Source organism: Argentina silus, assembly GCF_951799395.1.
Source record: "Argentina silus genome assembly, chromosome: 12".
NCBI classification, from domain to species: domain Eukaryota; kingdom Metazoa; phylum Chordata; class Actinopteri; order Argentiniformes; family Argentinidae; genus Argentina; species Argentina silus.
In genome coordinates, this window is record NC_139666.1 from 19,626,801 (window position 1) to 19,644,223 (window position 17,423).

At 44.9% G+C, this 17,423-nt stretch overlaps 3 protein-coding genes across 5 annotated transcripts; 2 read left to right on the top strand and 1 right to left on the bottom strand.

Annotated features, from left to right (window-relative positions):
* Nucleotides 1-2,388: 2,388 nt before the first annotated feature.
* pdzk1 (PDZ domain containing 1) lies at nucleotides 2,389-8,126 on the top strand (the record flags this gene model as incomplete). Its single annotated transcript, XM_083682637.1, has 7 exons — nucleotides 2,389-2,595; nucleotides 3,028-3,256; nucleotides 5,248-5,580; nucleotides 5,927-6,123; nucleotides 6,436-6,666; nucleotides 6,987-7,244; nucleotides 8,082-8,126. The coding sequence occupies 7 exons, from the start codon at nucleotides 2,389-2,391 to the stop codon at nucleotides 8,124-8,126; spliced, it is 1,500 nt and encodes a 499-aa protein (XP_083538763.1).
* Nucleotides 8,127-8,686: 560 nt separating this feature from the next.
* LOC310813627 (Golgi pH regulator) lies at nucleotides 8,687-14,447 on the bottom strand. Of its 2 annotated transcripts, XM_083682686.1 has the most exons (14): nucleotides 14,233-14,447; nucleotides 13,995-14,054; nucleotides 13,473-13,576; nucleotides 13,122-13,228; nucleotides 12,891-12,992; nucleotides 12,603-12,723; nucleotides 12,312-12,392; nucleotides 11,967-12,076; nucleotides 11,410-11,498; nucleotides 11,093-11,185; nucleotides 10,872-10,967; nucleotides 10,351-10,440; nucleotides 10,074-10,139; nucleotides 8,687-9,901 (listed from the first exon to the last, which is right to left on the bottom strand). In XM_083682686.1, exons 1-14 carry the CDS (start codon nucleotides 14,272-14,274, stop codon nucleotides 9,695-9,697), a joined length of 1,368 nt encoding a protein of 455 aa, XP_083538812.1. In that variant the 5' UTR covers nucleotides 14,275-14,447; the 3' UTR covers nucleotides 8,687-9,694. The 2 variants fall into 2 exon arrangements, with proteins under 2 accessions (XP_083538812.1, XP_083538813.1); XM_083682687.1 differs by lacking the exons at nucleotides 13,473-13,576; nucleotides 13,995-14,054; nucleotides 14,233-14,447 and having other exon boundaries at nucleotides 8,690-9,901; nucleotides 12,891-12,987; nucleotides 13,122-13,226.
* A 55-nt stretch (nucleotides 14,448-14,502) lies between these two features.
* LOC310812688 (uncharacterized protein) lies at nucleotides 14,503-17,388 on the top strand. 2 transcript variants are annotated; one of them, XM_083681343.1, is made up of 4 exons: nucleotides 14,503-14,514; nucleotides 15,980-16,360; nucleotides 16,624-16,809; nucleotides 16,968-17,388. In XM_083681343.1, the coding sequence occupies exons 2-4, from the start codon at nucleotides 16,114-16,116 to the stop codon at nucleotides 17,174-17,176; spliced, it is 642 nt and encodes a 213-aa protein (XP_083537469.1). In that variant the 5' UTR covers nucleotides 14,503-14,514; nucleotides 15,980-16,113; the 3' UTR covers nucleotides 17,177-17,388. The 2 variants fall into 2 exon arrangements, with proteins under 2 accessions (XP_083537469.1, XP_083537468.1); XM_083681342.1 differs by lacking the exon at nucleotides 14,503-14,514 and adding an exon at nucleotides 15,279-15,372.
* Nucleotides 17,389-17,423: the final 35 nt, after the last annotated feature.

Here is a 17,423-nt window from a genome sequence, read left to right on the forward strand (position 1 = left end):
TCTAACTGTGGTTTGGTTTGGTTTGGTTTGGTTTGGTTTGGTTTGGTTTGGTTTTCTTTAGTTGAATTTGGTTTGGTTTGATTTGGTTTGATTTGGTTTAGTTTGGTTTCAGTAACATCATCTCCATCTTCTTCCTTAAAAGAAAAGATAAAGCCTAGCATTTCATACAGGGAGACTAACTCTTAGCCAGGTTAACCTGAAAGATAAATGATGGAACTCTCTTAAAAACTACACCTACAGTCAGTCCTTGATCCCGCTAACCCTGTGTTGGTTGTTATTGTTGTTGTTATTGGATCGTGGTGACATTGTCGTCCTTGATCCTTCACATTGGCTGGGTCCCGCCTACAGTTTTCACCTTTGGCCACCAAACAGATGACAGGTTTTTAAAGGGATGCTCAGACCTGTGTCTCCTGGGACACTCAGGCCACGAGACACTAATAACTCAGCCTTTAGGTCCACCTTTGGCCTGTCAAAGTCCCTTAGAGAGAGGGAGAGAGAGAGAGAGAGAGAGAGAGAGTAAGAGAGAGGGTGTGAGAGAGAGAGAGAGAGAGAGAGAGGGTGAGAGTGAGGGAGAGAGAGAGGGTGTAGGTGGGTGGGAGGGAGGGAGGGTAGCATAGAAGGAGGGGGGTAATACAGGGAGTGGGGTGGGGCCCAGAGAGAAGAGATAACACCTGAGCATTTACAGGGAACTCCTCCGTTGGACTGGGACTGTGTGGAGACAGGATCTGGTGAGTGTTTCTCTTATTGCTGTGACATATCAGATTGTTATCCAATTGCTATCAAACCCATATTTTAGAAGCATAGCAGATCAACTTGGTCATCTCTATAGTTATATAACTATATCTGTTATACGACTATATTGTTATATCTGTCATATACTGGCCAGTCTATTGATATTGTGTATCCTAAAGATGGCTGCCTTTGAGTCCAACTGTTTCAAGCCATCAGAGTATTGCAGGAGTTGACTGTATGCCACCATCCATTTACCTTAATCGCAATCATTTTTTACATTAGCATTCGCACTGTTTACTCTTTGCAGTGGGCTGTCTGTCCTCAAAGCCAGCGAGTTGCCAATGGCATGACAATGGAAACTAACATGTAGAAAGCAAATGGTAGAGAGGGGATACATGAGAACAGCTAAGCCACCGGGGCAGTAAGACCTTCTATGTTGACTACAAAGTGCTGCTGTAACACCCAAGTCATGATGAAGCTGTTGAGCTTGTGGGACATGAAGATTCCTTAAACAGCATCTAGCTTCTAATAAGCAAAGTTTCCGCCTCAACTCTCATGGAGATTTCCCTTAATTGATTGTATTTGATTTCCAACATGGTCAGGTGTTCATTCCCTACAGCCATACAGTATGTACTGCATATTATACAGTAAAATCATTTCACATTATAGGACAGTCGGCGCATAATTTTTTTTGGTATATATGGTCCCAGTGGGAATTTAACCCACAACCTTAGCATCGTTAGTTCTATGCTCGACCAACTGAGCCACAAAATCATTATCCTTCTCCCCATATAGATAGCAGTGTAATATAAGGATTCCTATGTTGACATTCTTTATTGTGGGGGTTAAAGTGTAGACATTCAGGTTCCAAGAGGCCTTTCTTCTTCAGCTGGTCCTGGCGTTAACAATTAACTGTCATGCAAGCAGTGCATGGAAGGTTAACGTTCTTATGGCACTGTCAGCGCTTTGCTGCACTGTTAAACCATAACGCCTGCAAGGCTGGAGATCCACCCCTTGGGTGTGTGTGTGTGTGTGTGTGTGTGTGTGTGTGTGTGTGTGTGTGTGTGTGTGTGTGTGTGTGTGAGAGAGAGAGAGAGAGAGAGAGAGAGTGTGTGTGTGTGTGTGTGTGTGTGTGTGTGTGTGTGTGTGTGTGTGTGTGTGTGTGTGTATGTGTGTGTGTGTGTGTGTGTGTGTGTGTGTGTGTGTGTGGGGCGGGGGGGGCAGATTGACAAATTATTGATAATGATAATGATCTGTAGAATGTAACCTTCAGAGGCCTTCTCTCACTAGTATCAGAGCATGTCCTTCAGACCCACCCTAGGCTGTACTGTATATGTCTTATCTGTGTATCTGGTTTTATATGGACAATAACATTGATACTGTGCCCACCTCACCATCATATCTATAGCAATTGTATCTATGAGTCAATATCTGCCTGTGGAAAATTGCGATACAGTATCAGGTCATTTGTCAGGTGCGTGCGTGTGTGTGTGTGTGTGTGTGTGTGTGTGTGTGTGTGTGTGTGTGTGTGTGTGTGTGTGACAGAGAGTGTGTGTGTGTGTGTGTGTGTGTGTGTGTGTGTGTGTGTGAGAGAGAGCGTGTGTGTTTGTGTGTGTGAGAGAGCGTGTATGAACTCTCTCTTCTCTGTTGTAGGACATGTCTGGATACAGGCCGAGGGTGATCGCTCTGAGTAAGAAACAGGGTCAGAGCTTCGGCTTCTTCCTGAGGGTGGAGCATGGGGAAGAGGGGCATCTCATCCGGAACCTGGAAATGGGCGGTCCGGCCGAACTGGCAGGCCTACGGGACGGAGACCGTATCTTACGGGTCAACGGAAACTATGTGGATGGAATGGAACACCCACTGGTGAGCATGGGGTGTTGGACGCTAAGTGACTGGGGCAATAACAACAACAAAAATCAAACCCCTGAGGCACCACTATAGAAAAAAAAGCGACTGAATAGGAAGAGTATAAGTATGAAATATGGATATAGCTTGTATCACTATCTTGCTAGTTGCTTGGTGGACAGTGGGTAGAGGTAGAAAGCTAAGTTCAATGTGTCTACTAGTCAAATCGTGCTACGATGCTACTGCTATGATGCTACTGCTATGATGCTACTGCTATGATGCTATTGCTATGATGCTACTGCTACGATGCTACTGCTATGATACTACTGCTATGAAGCTACTGCTACGATGCTACTGCTACGATGCTACTGCTACGATGCTACTGCTACGATGCTACTGCTACGATGCTGTGTCCTAACCCTGTCTCCTCTGCTGTGTGTCCTTGGTCAGGTGGTGAACCTAGTGAGAGGGAGTAGCACGTCCGTCTCCTTCCACGTCCTGGATGAGGCTTCCTATAAGCAGGCCAAGAAAGAGGGAGTGGACCTGTCCGACCCCCACCCCCGGCCCACCCAGTCCCAGTCCATCATGAACGGGGTGCCTGGACCGGAACCCAAACCCAAACTCTGTTACCTGGTCAAGGCCAGCGGAAGCTATGGCTTCTCTCTGCGCTCAGTCAGTGGTGAGAGGGGTGGGGCAGGATGGGGGAATCCAATAATACGGTTTATTCAGCTTATATAACTGCCATCCTATTAGGCCCTACACAATGTACATGTACAATAAAACTTCCTAAGTACATGTACAATAAAACTTCCTAAGTTTTATTGTACATGTGCATTGTGTAGGGCCTAATAGGATGGCAATTATAATATACGGTTTGGCAAAGATTTTTTTTTTTGTTAATAGCAAAGCATAACTTAATATTAAGAATCTCACTCCAAGTAATTTAAGTAACACTATGTATAAAACATTTTTGAGTTTGTGCTGATTCGTGCAAGAATAGTCAAAGAGAACTAATCAAAAGTAAATAATACTGTAAACTTATATACAAGTATTACAAGGCAAATACTTCATAGAGAAATGTTACATTCTACCCTCAATGGTAGATGATGGATAGAGAGAGAGAGAGAGAGAGAGAGAGAGAGAGAGGGAGGAGAGAGAGAGGGAGGAGAGAGGAGAGAGAGAGAGAGGGAGGAGAGAGAGAGAGAGAGAGAGAGGGAGGAGAGAGGAGAGAGAGAGAGAGGGAGGAGAGAGAGAGAGAGAGAGAGAGGGAGGAGAGAGGAGAGAGAGAGAGAGGGAGGAGAGAGAGAGAGAGAGAGAGAGAGAGAGAGGGAGGAGAGAGAGAGAGAGAGAGGGAGGAGAGAGAGAGAGAGTGAAACAACAGCCTGTTTGTGTTATCTTCTTGTTTCCTGTGTTCTGTGGTTTCCAACAGCCTTTCTCTAACCTAATTAAACTGGTATACTTACAGCACACACACACATGCACACACACACACACACACACACACGTACACACACATACCTTTCATATTATATGGTGCTGTACCGTAACTAGAAGCAGTGGTGAGGAGATTATCTAAACATGTAGGTATCTGTCCACCTTGGGTGTCCGGTTTGCATGAGGAAGGGAAAATGATCAGACAGCCAAGGTTTTCCCTCATGTATATCCAGCCATTCACAGGAGAGAGAGACAAAGACAGACCACATGATCTGTTTACTGTACTCACAAACAACAACCTGGAGCTCTGACCAGAACAATGAAGAAATGAAAAGAGCGAGAAGCTGTGCCCCTACTTCTGTTTTTATAGACTATAGTATTTAAATTAGGAGCTGTTTGCAACGAGAAACAATGAGACCACATCTTATCAATTCTATTCAGATGACCCCACCGCTTTGACACCTTCCAGAGGGCTTGTAAAACTTCACAGAAAGGTCCGTCGGGGGAAGGGTCATTTGAAGAAAGGGGGACAAAATTGTCTCCCCCTTAAATTGTGTATCACAATGTTAAGGCTCAGTGTGAACCAAGCATCCCACTAGTCTTCTTGCAGAGTATGTGACAATAAACAACTTTGACTTCCTAAAACGGAGGCACGTCAGATTTTATTCCGATTTTATTCAGATTTTATTTGGGCAAACTCTTAAAGGCTTTTCTCTGGTGCAGTGCCGTGGGGTTTTTTATGCAACACTGGCACTGCTAAGCTAATGCATTCATCTAACGAGCCATAAACAACCATGACAACCCACAACTGCAGATATATCATCTGTTTGCTCATCTCTTTGATCTTGGCTGATGAGAGAGATAGAATTCATCTCGCGACAGCAAAGGTTGGCGTCTCTGATTAGATTAGAATTGTCTGTTGAGTCATATCACTTGTTGATCAAGCAAGAAATAAAAACACATTGTCACCATCTTCTCCTTTTCCTCCTATTGCTGTTCTAGCTGTATACTGTACTACCAAGGGAGGCTGGTGGAGGTAGACATCGGAGAATGGGCTCATTGTAATGTATGGAATGGAACACGTTTGATACCATTTCTCATTCCATTCCATGCATTACAATGAGCCCGTCCTCCTATTTCTACCTCCACCAGCCTCTCCAGTACAGTATACAGTACTTTTAAATGTAGGGAGTCAGGTTTTCTGTTCTCAATCATTAATGTCATTACCTCCTTCAGGTGAGCAGGGCGTGTTCATGACAGAGGTGAGCCCTGGGGGCGTGGCCGAGAAGGCAGGGGTCAAGACCAACGACCGTCTGGTGGAGGTCAATGGGGAGAACGTGGAGAGCAGAACACATGACCAGATAGTGGACATGATCAAGGCGGTGGGCTGCAGTATCGTGTTCCTGTTGGTGGACGAGGACACAGACAGGTTCTACAAGAACAAACGGATGGTGCTAGGGGTGGGGCTAGCCACAGTGAAGCACCTCCCACAGAAGCCACGCATCGTCGACTTGACCAAAGGATCAGACGGTTATGGCTACTTTCTCAGGGCAGAGCCAAAAAAGATAGGTGTGTGTGTGTGCGTGTGTGTGTGTGTGTGTGTGTGTGTGTGTGTGTGTGTGTGTGTGTGTGTGTGTGTGTATGTGTGTGTGTGTGCGCATGCGTGCATGCATGCGTGCTGTTAGTGCGCGCATACTACAGTATATGAAGGAGTGTGTGTTCTGTAAAGTAAAACTTAAACACAATTATCAACTAATAGGCTATTTTCATGGACAATCCATTTGGGCCAGACTCATGAACACAATGTCAAGATAGATGATAAACCTGTCAGAAACAACTCCAGATAGAACAGCATCCACAGCTATATTGTTATAATCACATGTAATGACAGTATGTCACTCAACCTGTCCTACAGGCCACTTCATCAAGGACATTGACAGAGGGAGCCCAGCCGACAAGGCGGGACTGAAGGAGATGGACAGGCTGGTTGCCGTGGACGGAGAAGAAGTGAACATCTGCACTCATGAGCAGGTGGTGGACCGGATCAGACAGAGTGGAAACAAATGCTGCCTCCTGGTGGTCGACGCAGAGACTGACAACATGTACAAGATGGTGAGTGCTGCGTGATGCATACTCATACTAGCGTCAATCACTTCTCCTATCAGAGTGGAAACGATGTAACGCCTGTTTAATGATGAGATTCAATGTTATCAGGGAGTATTTTGTTGTTGTTATTGCTGTTGTTGTTGTTGTTGTTGTTGCATATTCTTACTGTATATGCATATCTTCGTCCTCTCCTGTTTGAGTAAAGATAGAAGTCTGAATAGGTTGGATTATTAGCAGAGTAACAGAAGGCCTTGTCAAGTTCAGTTCAGTTCTTCTGGGCTACAGACATTCTGAGTGACATCGTGACCTTCCACACAGGGGGGCGTGTCTCCAATGCTCTTCTGGGAGGAGATGAGAGGCTCACTTCTTCCGCCCAGTTACCCAGCCGCCACCGCTGTCCCCACCCCTGTCCCCGTGGCCACACCCAAGCCCGCCGCCCCCGTGGAGGCGGAGCTCAAGCCTAAACTGTGTAAAATGGAGAAGAGTCCCACAGGATATGGCTTCCATCTCAACGGTATCCAGGGGGTCTCTGGCCAGTACATCAAAGAGGTAAGGCTGAACGCATGCTATAGAACTGTCATTCAGCAACTCTCTCCTCTTTCAAACGATCCCTCAAAACCCATCTTTCAAAACTTGCTTTTAATCTTTAACTGTTTTTTTATTGTTGTTTTTCTGTGCTTTTGTTAACCTTTTTAAACGTATCTATCTATTCTTGTTCTTTGCATGAAATGTAGCCTTTTACTGTTACTGAGTACTGAGAAAAGCGCTATACAAAATAAATGCATTATTATTATTATTATTATTATTATTATTATTATTTTCAACCATTCACAACTGTTGAGAGATCCTGAATGCCTCGTCTCTCTCAGGTGGTAAGGGGCGGAGCGGCAGACAGGGCAGGTGTGGAAGATAATGACATATTGGTGGAGGTGGACGGGGTGAACGTGGAGAACAGCACCCACGAGCAAGTGGTGGAGCTGATTCGCAAGAGTGGTAGCTCACTGGTTCTCCTAGTGGCCGAGAAGCGCGTCTACGACCAGCTGAAAGCGAAAGGGGTTGCCATCACAGCCTTGCTCCTCGCCCCACCCTCCCCGGCTCGAAGCCACACTCCTACCACCCTAGAGGAGGTCAGGGAGGAGGAGGAGAGAGAGGAAGAAGAGGAGAAGAAGGAGGAGGAGAGAGAGAAGAGAGAAGAAGAGGAGGAGAAGAAGAAGAAGGAGGAGGAGAGAGAGAAGAGAGAGGAAGAAGAGGAGAAGAGAAAGGAAGAAGAGGAGAAGAAGGAGGAGAAGAGAAAGGAAGAAGAGGAGGAAAAGAAGGAGGAAAAGAAGGAGGAGGCAGCTAGGCCTGACACCCCACCTGCTCAGACACGAGAGAGAGTGAGTAGCAGAAAATGCCTTGGTTGTTTCTGGACCAGATTAAAGGGATAGTTCACCCAAATTACATATTTGGTTCCTTATCCTCAAAGTTGTCTATGGACAAGGAAAGACTTAAATCCCCACTTTGGTTCTGTTCATCTAGGCACTGTCCCTCACCAAAAACCAATGGAGTTCAATTGAATCAAAATTAGCATGTTTGAAATGTTATACGAGAATAATCTCAAAGTCATTTAAATCAGGTAATTATTATTTAAATCATTGATTACTTTCAGATAAGTCGGGATGATTTTGCCATGACATTTACAATATGCTAATTTAGGGTCCATCGACTTCCATAGTTCTTTGGTTAAAAATCAGGTAGCGGTGAGTGACAGTGCCCAGATCAACAAAACCAAAGTGTGTGTTGAAGTCTGTCCTTGTCCATAGACTCTTTTCAAGGTAAGGAACCGAATACGGAATTTTAGTGAACTATCCCTTTACATAGATTCTGAATGCAATAGATGAAACCTTTTGTTTCATCGTCAAGACAACCTTTTGTTTCATCGTCAATGTTTTGACTCTCTCTCTCTCTCTCTACGTCTTCCTCAGGCGCCATCCTCTTCATCCAGCTCCAGTGAAGACGAGAGATTCTGAGCCACCTCCAATCAGAAGCAACTTCCTGACCTTTCCCAGCATCTCCTCATCAACCCTTGGATCTTGCTGGATAATGAGTGAAGAAGACATCTATGAAAGAGCTGTGAACTTGAACAAAAATGCATTTGATTGGCTTGTAAAAGAGGCAGGAGGTTTAAGCTATCATGGCTACCTACACTAACTAAAAGCACGACTGAACAACAATCTATTTATTGGTCTGTTTAAGGGCTTTGACCAACAGCCTCTGATCCCTGACCTTGTTTAACAATACCTGCCCAGACTGAGGAAGTAGAGTTCTGCTAGTAAGCGTAAATGCTTAAAGCGTAAATGCTGCCATACTGTAGTAAATGTATTGATGCAATATGCCATAATAAAAACTCTTGTTATCCATATTGTATAGTGTAGTTAATAAAATGACAAAATAATGGCCATTTGTGAATGTAAATGGGTTTTTCACTTTATTCGTCATTTTTATTAATTGGAGAATCATTGAGTCTTCCAACTCAATTCTCATTTTAAAGGAATTAAAACTAAGCTAAGCTATCTCAGTTTTGTGTCTAGACGTCATTATTATGTTCAATGTATGATAACACGCACACACACACATAATACACATACTGTAATGGCCAAAAAAGTTGATTTATTTGAAAGCAATCTCACTTGTGTGAAAGCACTGTTTTAGTGAAGCACAGTAGGTATGCACATACATTCACCAACAATGCCACTTGCCTGGCATAGACAGACCAGGCCCCAAAAGAGATGCTGACCTTACCATAAAAGACATTGGAGGATACTGTAGATAGTGTTGAAGATGTATGTTTTATGTATAACCTTGCTTATTATTTTTGTCAACAATAGAACATAGTCCTTTAGAATAGTGATGGTGCAGGAAGCATCTTTGTAACCCATTATAAGCCTTCATAAAACCATGTCCCTGCTGGCAGTAAAGCAGGGTGGTGCTGTGTGCGGTGTGCTGTGTATGTGAGTTCCGCTGTGGTCAGATTTACTTTAAAATGGTAGACTCTGGGATATGACATCACGCCGTGAAACCAGAGAAACAAAGATCAAAGATATTTTGGGGAACAGGAGCGAACCAGAGGGTCAACTCCCTCCGGTATAACATGGCAGAGCTCATGCGCCAATCACATTCAACTTGCTCTGTTGCAACACCCTCTATTCTCTAGTCTGTGGTCCCCTGCTAGTTTTGCTATGACGTCATATCCCAGAATCTACCTTCAAGGCTAGACAGATTATCTGGCCAACAGGGCAACATCACAATGAATCACTGATCCTCAAGTATTTGCCCAGCGCAATTACATCCCAATACAAAGTACTGCGGTTTTTACTACACGACTCATTAAGCCACGAGCCACTTGTCCATTTATTGGCCATTCCTGATTCAGGAAGTACAGACCAAAGCTCCTCCTACACAGCACAGACAGAACAAGAGATTTCATTAAAAAGAGAGGGAATTCAACTCAAAGTTCTGGACATCCCTGAACTCCCAGGGTAGAGGTCAGGATAGGGGTCAAAAGGGGTCAAGTTCAGGCTGTCTGTGGAGGGGGGGGTCAGGGGGTCATGTGCTTCTCCGGTGCCTGCTTGTGGGCGAGGTAGAGGAAGAGGATGCTGGAGAGAGCACTGACGAGGAAGATGACGTCGAACCAGCGGTGGTAGAAGTTGAACTGCAGTTCACCCAGGACCTCGGTGACGATAGAACGATACTCCAGAGGCATACTCATACGCATCAGGAGAACAGATGAGACAAAGTACATCCCCTGAGAGGAGGGGGGAGGGGGGAGGGGGGGAGAGAGGAGAGGTGGGAGAGAGAAAGAGAGAATATCAGAAAGGAATGGAGTAGGGGGAGAGAGAAGAGAGAGAATATTAGACTGTATACACCCATTCCCAAAGCTCTGTTTTATAAAACTTGCATATAACATGCATACTCACCATGATTTGAGCCAGGACCAGTACTATAACATTGGACGACTTGCTGCTGGATATGGCATAGAAGAACTAGAGAGAGAAGGGAAGAGAGAGAGAGAGAGAGAAAGAGAGAGAGAGAGAGAGAAAGAGAGCAAAACTAAATAAGTAAATGGTCTACATCCACATCTGTAGAAATAGTAAAAAAAAAAAAAAAAAAAAAAAAAGTAATGCTGACATTACATCAGGCCAATGTGATTGGTAGTGACACGTAGACTGACTTCCTGGACCATAGGTGGGTTACCTTAGTGAGCGTGATCAGAAGGCCTCGGATGGAGGTGACGATGATGATGCCCACTAGGATGAAGGAGATGTGCTGAGAAAAGAACTTCACCTGCAGAGGAGAAGAACACGTCACTGAACACGTCACTGCATGGCCTTGTGATTCCCCCCTGGGACTGACGCATAGGGAACACTTGACCACAACTTGACCAGCTCTTTCAGAGAACATTAAAGACACGCTGAAGAGTGGTTACAACAGCGAGGGAAAGTGCGTGCGAGTGTGTGTGTGTGCGTGTGTGTGTGTGTGTGTGCGAGAGAGAGAGAGAGAGAGAGAGAGAGAGAGAGAGATATGACAGGTCCATCAAATCATTACTGGAAAAAAGATTAATCAGTAACAGCTTTATTGCAGAAATAGACTTTTATGGGCTGAAAATAATTAACTTCACTGGAGAAGTGCTGTGTGACATGTGACTCTCTTATGCCCGGCCAAAGTGTGTGTGTGTGTGTGTGTGTGTGTGTGTGTGTGTGTGAAGAAGGACTTACGTCAAACTGGATGCCCAGCCAGTTAACAGTGATCTCAATCCCCCTCGTCACTGGATCAGTCTTCCCCACACGGTCAAACACAATATTTATGGTGGCCTTGTAGGGACAAACAGCACAGGGGTCACAATGGAAATGTCTACGGCAACCTACCTGATGGCTCTACAACCTGACATCAGACAATGTGCTTTAAAGACGGTATCCGTCCGTCTTGAGACTCTCACCATGAAGATCTTCCACACACAGTAGATGGAGAAGAAATAACCCAGGAAGTTGAAGTATTTCCCCTGGAATGTCTTAGAGTACTCAATACGCTCCTGAAGACCAGAACAGAAGAGAGTGAAAAGAGAGATAAAAGATCAACTTTACAAGAGTAAGAATCTACAAACACCACAACACCCTGCCCAATGTCCAACATGAGAAACATCTCCAACTTCTACCATCCTGTGAAACCGACTATCGCAAACTCATAGAGCGTGTGTGTGTGTGTGTGTGTGTGTGTGTGTGTGTGTGTGTGTGTGTGTGTGTGTGTGTGTGTTACCTTGGTGGCCTGCAGGTCCACCGTCTCTAGGAAGAGCTGGCGACTCAGCTCCTCCAACGCATCCACTTCCTGCTGGATCAGAGACAAGTCTGGAGAGAGGGGTCAAGGAAACTTCACTTCCATATTCACTCATTTAAATCATTTTGATAAGGCTGGCAGCACTGTGAGGGTCATGTTCTTTGACTTCTCCAGTGCATTTAACACCATACAGCCCTTACTACTTGCGGATAAGCTGCTGAGGATGCAGGTGGACTCCCTCATTGTTTCCTGGATCACGAACTACCTGACCAACAGGCCACAGTTTGTATGGCTGCAGGGATGTGTGTCGGACTGGGTGGTGAGCAGCACTAGCGCCCCCCAGGGGACAGTTCTCAGACTGTAGGCACAACACAGATACTTGCGATCTGTGTAAGTTCTCGGACGATTCTGCTATTGTGGGACGTGTCAGTGAAGACCAGGAGGCCGAGTACAGAGGACTACTTTTTTGCACACACATTCACACTTTCTCCTATTATGGTGAGTGTTTATGTGAGTGTGAGTGTGACTGTGAAGGATACTCTCGCTGCCCGAAGGTGACGAGGTGACGCTCTTAATCATGCCCCAGAATCCTGTCTGTTTGTTCTGGTCCTCCCCACGCTGATTCATCTGCCTCAGTGTCACGGCGATGCTAGGTGGACAGAACACACACACACACACACACACACACACACACACACACTCACACACACACACACACACACACACACACACACACACACACACACACACACACACACACACAATGACATCACACAGTGGCAGAGGATAAACGACACAAGACCAAACACCACAGGTTTTACCGTGCTAGGGTCGCTCGTGCATCTCTATCTATCTATCTATCTGGACAGACCCTCCTCTCTCACCGTTTCTTCTTGCTCACGATCATGTCCATAGTTTGGAGCAGCCTCCTCTCCAGGGCGAAGATATCACCCTCAGTCACATTTCTGTGGAGAACAAATGCAACAAAAAACTAAACATCACATGAATATAAAGGCAGTTGGAGAATGAATGTATGGATACTGCTAGTCATGGAGGGGGAATGGGAGGGGGGCATAATTGTTGGTAATGTAGTTGTTAAAGGGGGATTGTGAGTCATGTGAATGAATTGTGGGTCATGTAGTTGTTAGAGGGGGGCTGTGAGTCACGTGACTCACCTGAGGAAGTAGGACATGTAGGTGTAGGGACAGTTGACAGCGCCAAAGCCAGACAGTAGAGCCATGAGCGTGACCCCTATGACCCCGACACGACTGATCAGCTGCTCAATAGACAGGATGCCTGAGGTGAAGACAACAAGCACAGGATGAAACCACACACCTCATTCCAAACTGACCACTAGCCCGTTACCCTAGACACTTCATGTACATCTGAAAGCATTGGAAAGGGGTTAGCAATATGCTCTCCCTCTCTCACACTCTCTCTTTCACACATTCTCTCTCACCCACCATGTTTGGGACTGAGGATGGGGAAAGGGTCCCCCAACTTCCAGAAGAAGTACATGAAGGTAAACCAGACGACACAGGCAAAGAGCAGCTTCTGTCTCTGCACTGAACACAAACACACCACAAAGTGAGCATGTTCAATTCTAAATGGGGCTCAAAATGATATACAGTAGAATGCCTAAGTTAATTCAATGGCACCTGTTAGAATGATGCTGAATTGGTAGAAAAACTTACACAGGCGTATGTTGCTGACGACAAAGTAGCCAATATAGAAAGGCACCACGAAGATTAGGACCAACAGAATCACATACAGGTTCAGCTTCCAATGGAAATACCTGGAACTGGGGGAGACAAATACAGACACATTAAAAGAAATACTGTAGGGCTAGGGTACAATACCACGGTATAGGCAATGGTTAGCTACATCATTTCAGCTATAGCATTAACAGAAGCAGTATCTTTAACAAAGTATCAAACTCGTACTTTGTTGATGCTGAAATTGACAAACATATCAAAGCCAAAAGCACTGGCCTTGATGTCACAGCTGCAAGACAAAACGGAGCCATTGACCAATTTCCAACTTACCTCGTACTTAAGGCACCCAGTATTTCGAAGATGATGAGCTCAAACATGGTGCAGGAAAACGCAAATGTGATTGAGAAAACCACCTGGACGATATACTGACGCACCTGGGACCGAAACATAACCGCTGTGTTAAGGCCACTCTGTGGTTGCACTGGAAACAAATCACACAAGCACACTGCCAACTGTATGCTCGCCAGATAGCACCCTCCTCTTTACAGTCCCATTTCATTACCTGTCCATAGGACTGTACAGAGGATCTAGCTATCAGCTCAATCAGTCAGTTTCTCACAGGATCGTTCTAGTATCCTAACTAGGTCTGGTGGGCCTAGACTGTATGACGTTTATTGACAAGTCGAGTCCATAGGACATAGTGATCGTGTTAATGAGACAGAGAAACACCGTTCTTTGTGGGGCCACTGAATCAGTATGGCACGTACGCCCTGCACCGGAGCTTTTGGACCCCCCAGATACAGAGCAACGTGTTTTCCACCATATCGATATGTGTTTATAAAAGCAGCATACCTCATAGTCTTTGAACAGCTGCCGCATGAAGAACAGCCATCCAAAGCCAAAGAACAGCACCTGGATAGGGTAGGAAGGTTTTCGGGTTAGCTAACAGAAAGAACGTTGCCCATCCAGCTAGCTAGCTAGATACATCTCAGAACTTCAGGTATCGAAACACATGCATTACAATTGGCTAATAGTGGCAGTGCATTGTCGCTGGTTTGTAGTTCTTAGCATAGCTAGTTGGTTGACGTACCTGTGAGGTGAACATGATCACTGAGTCCACAAGAAACGACATGATGTTTATCAGAGAAAACTACGGCCTGGAACCTATCGAATAGCTTCAGTTAAAGTGTGTTGATTTCAGTTCATATTCAAATAACAAAATAGTCCGCAAAAACGTGAGAATGTCTGTTATTTTGTTGTTATTCTCATTCTGGAAACAACGTTGTTGAGCTGTCAGCTGGCGAGTCTGTGTCTTACGTCATCGAAACGAGACCCAGACCAATCCCACCGTCGCAGTCATGTGACGTACCAGGTAAGAACTTGTCACCCTACCCTGTTGGAATACTTTGCAAATGCCTCCTTCTCTCGTCCGGTCATTGAAGTTATCACTGATCTAACCTGATTCAATTGGTCAATGCATTGCTCTCATCAATCAAATTATTGGTCAGTGAATATTAAGTTATATAAATTAGTGTTATTTGAATGAATTATTGTGGAAAGGGGCAGCATCGGTGTGGAATGAATTATGGCATATGAATCAAGATGACTATAGGGCAAAAAAAATTACTCAATTATGTGGTGGCCAATGTAGGCCGCATTCAAACAGTGACAATGCACTGGCACCCACTCACCCATCGTTGAGGCAATACAAATGCAGTGAAGTGATGTCCTGAGCAACATGACTTGACTTGTCTGCACAGAACAAGTCCCCAATTAAGGCTATATTAAGAACGGTGTAAACATTAGTCCTATGTGCAATGGTATTTTCAAAGGGAAATGCACATCGCCATATTACTTTGCTAATGTTGCAGAGGCAGCATTGTGTCACGGAAACCTGTAATACCAGACAGGAAACCAGGGTGGGCGTCTCAATGTGCGAAGCAGTGGTGAACTCTATACAAATAAAGAGAAAACATTTTGTGGTTTAGCATGCAAAAAGGTAGTGGTTTCTATAAGACACGACAGCAGTGGCATGGGAAGTAGAGCGATATAGCACCCCGGTACAGTGATCAGATAGTGTGATTGAGGTGAGAGGGGGAAAAGAGAGAGGGGGCATAACACTGTCAACCAGACTCTGAAGACACTGACATTATCCTCTGACTAGCTCCTTTAACGATGAGGCCCCATGAGACCATGGTCTTCCTCACATTCCTGCTCCTCCACGGTAAAGGTGAGATGGATTGGTTGGTTGGTTGGTTGGTTGGTTGGTTTTTTGGTTGGTTGGTTGGTTGGTTGATTGGCTGACTGACTGGTTGGACTTGGGTTGGAAGATGCTACAGTAAAGTGGTATAGGATGGTACAGTGAGGATATAATGGACTGATCTAGTTTTGTCCTTTTAATGTATTTTTCAAATGCCTTTGCTTATTTTATGCCATTTATGCACAATATTCTCTAATCTGAAGTGGGAAATACTCGGTTATCTTTTTAGACCCATGTTTCAAGATCTGAGCCCTGGTTTGGGATTAGATTTCTAATCGCGATCAGATTCAATCCGATTCTAAGTTCCGTTTCCATTGTCCTCCAAGAGTGGCTGAATATGTGTTCACATATATGTTCATATATGCTTAGTTTGCTCTTGATTGCAGAGCAAGGTAGCGACCGAGTTCTTGTTCTGTTCACACTGTTGGCTGAGAGGCATTTGACACAGTGGTAGATTACTCATCCTTTCCCCTACCTATTCATCTGATGTGACTTCATCTTTATTGGCATTTTTTCTGAGAAACTGGACACAAAATGTTTAATCCAATCCAACACGCACACACATTCCTTCCTGCAGGACTACCAGGGGTGTTGGGTGTGGTTGAGAGGATCGCTTTTGCGGGTCAATCCATTCTGCTAACCGTTCCTAGTGAGGTGATTGGAAAACTAAGTCGTCTCGAATGGAAATACAATCAATCAGGTAAAAGCAAGATGGTGGCCATCATCCATCAGATCCCGGGTGTCCCCAAGCCAACTGTCAAGGTCTTTGGTAACAACAGGACCCGGATCCAAGGGAATGGATCCCTGAGCATGGAGAATCTCCACCTGGGAGATTCAGGGACTTACACCTGCAGCGTGATCTCCCTGGGCACTAATACCATCAGGATTCACACTGTTACCCTGCGTGTCCTGGAGCTGGGTGAATCACACCCGTCTGAAACCTCAGTCAACCTCACAGGTCAGCGCTGCTATTCTTAGGTCTGAGTCATTCGTAGGTCTAACCTTCCTCTTGCCAACCATTCAGTAAACAGTAAAGACCTCTTGGTTACACAGGGCTTGATAGAAGGCGGAGGCAGAACAGCCTGGAGATATATTTCTATAGAAATACACAAATACTGTATTGAATGGACTCACATCAAATACCTCTGCAACATAGAATATGCAGTCAACAATGAAGTATTGAAAACATGAATATAGATTTTTCGTTTTTTGTTTTATCAGGGCAAGGTTTCCAGAATGTGACTCTGACCAACAGTTCGTCTGAGAACCCGGACCTCATATCTCCTGTAAACACAGGGCTAGCACTGTGGGTTATAGTCACTGCGTCTCTGTTCTCAGCCGTGCTTCTTGTATGTGTGCTGGCTGTGATTGTATACATATACAAGAGGTCAAGATCCGACAAACCAGGTATGATCGAATATCATATTATATTGTACCTCCATAAACACAATGCTTTTGTCAGTGCTGTATATTGAAAATATTTTGATTTGGGAAAAAATAACTGGTCTAAGGTTAGCTGAGTTAAAAGAGATGGGCTGATCTAAATTCAATGATGTCATCCACAGACGAGCCTATCTACACTAACACCTTCCAGTACAACAGACACCTGCCCAGTAATAGGCTGGGAACATCTGCCAATCAAGACAAGCAACACAGAGCTCCAAATGCAACTGTTTCAACCAGGACCCAAGACAGCACCTCCACCCAAAGCAGGCCGGGGCAGGAGAGGATAAATGGTTTAGAAAAAAAAGGGAGGACATTCGAGAAGAGGTAGAGGAAGAGGAGAGGAAAAAGTTGAGACAGTGATGCAATTTAGAGGAGTTTCAAGATGAGGAAGGGGAATCGGTAGGGTGATGAGAGAGAAGAAAAGAGGGAGAAGTGGGCAGAAGGAGGAGCAGAGATGATAGCGAGGTTTGGGCTAGAGAAGAGGGAAGACAACATTGTGAGAACTCTGGTATGATGTGATTGGACCAGTGACTGTGAGTAAATGGGTTGTTTCAGAAAATAAATGTAATTGAACT

Coding starts and splice junctions, on each gene's coding strand:
- LOC310813627 (XM_083682686.1), bottom strand. CDS start 14,274: ATGTCGTTTCTTGTGGACTCAGTGATCATGTTCACCTCACAG. Junction 12,993..13,121: donor CGTCAGCAACATACGCCTGT/GTAAGTTTTTCT, acceptor GTTTGTGTTCAG/TGCAGAGACAGAAGCTGCTC. Junction 12,077..12,311: donor ATCGTGAGCAAGAAGAAACG/GTGAGAGAGGAG, acceptor CTGTCCACCTAG/CATCGCCGTGACACTGAGGC.
- LOC310812688 (XM_083681342.1), top strand. CDS start 15,318: ATGAGGCCCCATGAGACCATGGTCTTCCTCACATTCCTGCTCCTCCAC. Junction 15,373..15,979: donor CCTGCTCCTCCACGGTAAAG/GTGAGATGGATT, acceptor TCCTTCCTGCAG/GACTACCAGGGGTGTTGGGT. Junction 16,361..16,623: donor AACCTCAGTCAACCTCACAG/GTCAGCGCTGCT, acceptor TTGTTTTATCAG/GGCAAGGTTTCCAGAATGTG.